Below are 4,667 nucleotides of genomic sequence, written 5' to 3'. Positions count from 1 at the left end.
AAAGTTTCATTCAGCATGGACTGCAGCTTATGATTCACCAAATATGGAATGCCGCCAATTGATCTTGAAGTCGATTGGTGTTGAATGATGAACAGAGGGTTGATGAGGTGGAATGGTGTTGCGTTGGGATGAAAATGGCTTTTTCAGAGAAATGTCTTGGTTTAACCTGATCCTGTTAGCTGTTTCTAATTATGATGTTGACCCCTGAATGTGGCTGTCGGCCGGAGGTTCTGTAAGAAAAGTGTCTCCCTTCGCATAGACAAACATCCCATCGGAGATAAGGGTGACGTTCCATGGGTGGTACATTCTGTGGACAACACCAATTGTTGTGGTTAGAGATCGAGACCCCGACGCCCCCGAACCATAAGAACTTAAAAAAGCTCGGATGCTTTGATCTGGAGCCAGACAGCCACAGGCAGGCAAGCCGACATTAGACTAGATGCCATCGTCTTTTGCATGCTATAAACCTCCTGTAATAAACAGATCTTGATTGTCGCTCAAATACTATGTTGGAGAGACTCATTTTTGGGATACATCAGAACGAAGGGACACTGGACTGTGTGGTATTAGTGAGACATCTTTGGGTGCCGTCTTTTATTGAAATCAAAACACAACGCAGAGCTGAATAAGGACATAAATAAAAGACAACGAAAGTCAACAGAGAGGAGTGGGATGATCAGGTGGTTGTGGTGTCCCTGGGCCTGGTGAAGATGGAGGAGTAGATGACGTGGTTGTGCTGCTGGTCACCCAGAGCCCTGGGTCGGTCCCGCCAGTTCTGACCACCCAGGGAGGCATAGTGGAGGTCCTCCATCTGAGGAATGGTCTAACAAACACACACACAATGTAAGGATGATGTGGACATGCCCCAGACGTAAGCTCAGGTCCAGGTGAACTGTGTGGGTGTGGCGGGTTTCCCACTGTTACTCACCGTGTCTCTGTCACTGGGTGGTGTCTCACAAGCTGTCAGGAGAAACAGTTTTCAGGAGAAAGGTCTCGATCTCTCAAACACTTACAGTAGCCATATCTCACTCTCCAGGCTCACCTCTACTGCACTCTACAGGCTCCATGACAGTAGAAGAACATTCTAGAAAAAGGTTGAAGATCATAGAACCCTTTTCGGGTCAGAGAGGGTTCTAAACTGCACCTTTCCCCGACCTGAAAAGGGGTCTACGTATATGGATCTATTTTTCTCAAATGGTTCTGCTACAGTTAGATATGATTCTACATATGTAACAGAGTGTATATGATACAGTGATACCATAGCTGTGCTGGGTCAGAGTGGTGCCTAAGTTATTTATTATTACCTGTGCTTGACAGAGAAGTCATGGTTTGGAGTTCAGTATCTTCCTCCCTGAGCTCTGTCCCTGAAAACAATAAATACTATAGGTCATTAATACTACTCCGTCAGAATACTATAGGTCATTAATACTACTCCGTCAGAATACTATAGGTCATTAATACTACTCCGTCAGAATACTATAGGTCATTAATACTATAGGTCATTAATACTACTCCGTCAGAATACTATAGGTCATTAATACTACTCCGTCAGAATACTATAGGTCATTAATACTACTCCGTCAGAATACTATAGGTCATTTATACTACTCCGTCAGAATACTATAGGTCAATAATACTACTCCGTCAGAATACTATAGGTCATTAATACTACTCCATCAGAATACTATAGGTCATTAATACTACTCCGTCAGAATACTATAGGTCATTAATACTACTCCGTCAGAATACTATAGGCCATTAATACTATAGGCCATTAATACTATAGGTCATTAATACTACTCCATCAGAATACTATAGGCCATTAATACTATAGGTAATTAATACTATAGATCATTAATACTATAGGTAATTAATACTATAGATCATTAATACTATAGGTCATTAATACTACTCTGTCAGAATACTATAGGCCATTAATACTATAGGTCATTAATACTATATGTCATTAATGCTATAGGTCATTAAATACCATCCATCCATCTTCATCTTCATCATCTTCATTAATCAATCATTAATACCATTATGTCAGAAAACATATGTGTTCAAAAGTTGATCAGGGGTTGTGAATGAGCATTTTGACCTTCATTGCTGTACTTCCCCTTCTTCCTGCACCTCGCGCTTGTGACCAGAAGGCACATCAGACCGGCCAAAACAACTGTGGCACACAGTCCGATGACTGCTACCATTAGTAAAACTGAACGAGGGAGGGAGGGAGGGATAGAGAGAGAGAGAGAGAGAGAGAGAGAGAGGAGGCATCCCAAGTCAAACATGAGAATGTCACCATTGCCACTGTGTTCAAAACAGCAAACCTTTCATTCAGTCTTTGGTTTTAGGAGAGAGAAAGAGAGAGAGAGAGAGAGAGAGAGAGAGAGAGAGAGATCAACCTACTGTACCATTCCCATGTGTCCGTTTGTTTTCCTTCTCAACAGCATCTGCAGGGAGAAAAGCCCCCAGACCAGGATCAGGACCAGTCAGACTTACAGTAGAGGAGCAGCTTCATCCTTGTCGGCAGACTGTGTCGTGTTCCTGGGGCGTATGTTTGCGTAACGATGTACCTGTTTTCATCACAGGAGTCGGGGTTACTCTCTGGGTGCTGGAGTGGTCTGGGTTCACTAATTCATAATTAATAACCAAAAACACAAAACATGTTGTCACAAGCTGGATGAGTAGAATTCTCACTCACTCACTGACTCACTCACTCACTGAATCATTCACTCACTCACTGAATCATTCACTCACTCACTCACTGACTCACTCACTCACTGAATCATTCACTCACTCACTCACTCACTCACTCACTCACTCACTCACTCACTCACTCACTCACTCACTCCATTCCCTCACACCATTCTTCTCTCCCTCCCTCCCTCCCTCCCTCCCTCCCTCCCTCCCTCCCTCCCTCCCTCACTCACTCACTCACTCACTCCCATACTCACACTCCCTCTCCCTCACTCACTCCATTCTCTCATTCCCTCTCTCCTCCTCTCTCCTCTCTTTTCTCCCTCCCTCCCTCCTCCTCTCTCCTCTCTTTTCTCCCTCCCTCCCTCTCGACCTACAGTACCCTCCAGCACGGTGACCCTGACGGCGGTCCCGCTGTTGCACAGGTACTCCCCGGCGTCCCCTGGCTGCAGACGGAGGATCTGCAGCGCGTGGTGGCGGTAGGAGAACCGCTCCCCCGGGTCCGCCCTCTCCTTACGCACCGTCCCGTTCTTGTAGCGCGTGGCGATGGGCTGGCGTCTGGCCTGGCCCTCCCCCCGGAAGAACCAGCGCTGTTTGGGCTTAGTGGAGCCCTGGCAGGGGAGCAGCAGCGCCTGACCTGCAGTCACCACGTAGGGCTGGTCTGGGGACAGAGAGTAGGACAGGGGACAGAGAGTAGGACAGCTCAGTCACCACGTAGGGCTGGTCTGGGGACAGAGAGTAGGACAGGGGACAGAGAGTAGGACAGCTCAGTCACCACGTAGGGCTGGTCTGGGGACAGAGAGTAGGACAGCTCAGTCACCACGTAGGGCTGGTCTGGGGACAGAGAGTAGGACAGTAGACAGAGAGTAGGACAGTAGACAGAGAGTAGGACAGTAGGACAGTAGGACAGTAGACAGAGAGTAGGACAGTAGACAGAGAGTAGGACAGCTACTGAGACTGACTAGATAGACAGACAGAGAGACATAGATAGATTTGTGTAGATGACAGACAGACAGACACAGACAGACAGACCAATCGATCTATCGATTTGTGTAGATGACAGACAGACACAGACAGACAGATAGATAGACAGACAGGGAGATATATACAGTATAGACAGACAGACAGACAGACAGATTTGTGTAGATGACAGACAGGCAGGCAGGCAGGCAACATCACACCCCCACTCTTCCTGCGTATGACTAACTATGACACAGAAACAGCACTGATGTCCCTTTACATGCACGTTCCCTTCTTCTGAAATTCAGAGTTTAATGGCTTGAGTGTTTCTCAGCACCGTATGTTATAGCCTAGATACGGATTTACTGTATATAGCCTACTATAGTATGATATCCCGTTCACTTGTAACTGTACTATATTTTCTTTCTTATCAGACACTGTAGTTCAAGTAAGCCAATATATTTTTTAAGCCATAGAAATGTCAGTTCCCCTCAGTTCACAAGCCCTTTGACCCCTCCTATGACCTCCTCGCTCGTACCGGTCAGGACCCGGACGTCGGCCACCAGCCGACCGTTACAGTGGTACTCCCCGGCGTCCGGCGCCTCCAGCTCGTCGATGCTCAGCGAGCCGTCCGCCATGAGGGCGTACTTCCGCGGGTCGCGGCATGTCGACTCGCCGCCGTGCTTGGAGGCGACGACGCCCCAGACCCGGTGCTTCCAGACCACGTCGCCGCGGGCGCCGCAGAGCAGGTAGAGGCGGTGGTCCTCTGGCACTGACACTCTCACAGCCGGGGACGTGGCCAGGGGCGCTTCTGAATATGATCGGGAGCAACGCGACTAGATTTACACGTACAGCAGGTTGTTTAAAAAACGTGACATTTGGATTCTGCATGAGCTTGAGGGTTTTGGTAAATGGGAAATATACTGCATTCATAGCTCTTTTATCCAAAGCATTTTACAATGGCCTCTCATTCACATATTCACACACCAATGGTGGCAGCTGCCATG

General features: G+C 47.5%; 1 protein-coding gene across 1 annotated transcript; it reads right to left on the bottom strand.

The window, feature by feature from the left end:
* Positions 1 to 577: 577 nt before the first annotated feature.
* Positions 578 to 4,298, bottom strand: LOC311328009 (uncharacterized protein; the record flags this gene model as incomplete). Its single annotated transcript, XM_084461120.1, has 8 exons — positions 578 to 823; positions 929 to 960; positions 1,305 to 1,364; positions 2,102 to 2,215; positions 2,415 to 2,453; positions 2,577 to 2,633; positions 3,083 to 3,361; positions 4,199 to 4,298. The coding sequence occupies 8 exons, from the start codon at positions 4,296 to 4,298 to the stop codon at positions 677 to 679; spliced, it is 828 nt and encodes a 275-aa protein (XP_084317246.1). The 3' UTR covers positions 578 to 676.
* Between the last annotated feature and the right edge of the window lie 369 nt (positions 4,299 to 4,667).

This window comes from Borostomias antarcticus (assembly GCF_949987555.1).
Source record: "Borostomias antarcticus genome assembly, chromosome: 36".
NCBI lineage: Eukaryota > Metazoa > Chordata > Actinopteri > Stomiiformes > Stomiidae > Borostomias > Borostomias antarcticus.
The sequence above is the reverse complement of the archived record's forward strand: the minus strand, read 5'-3'. Positions and strand labels throughout refer to the sequence as shown.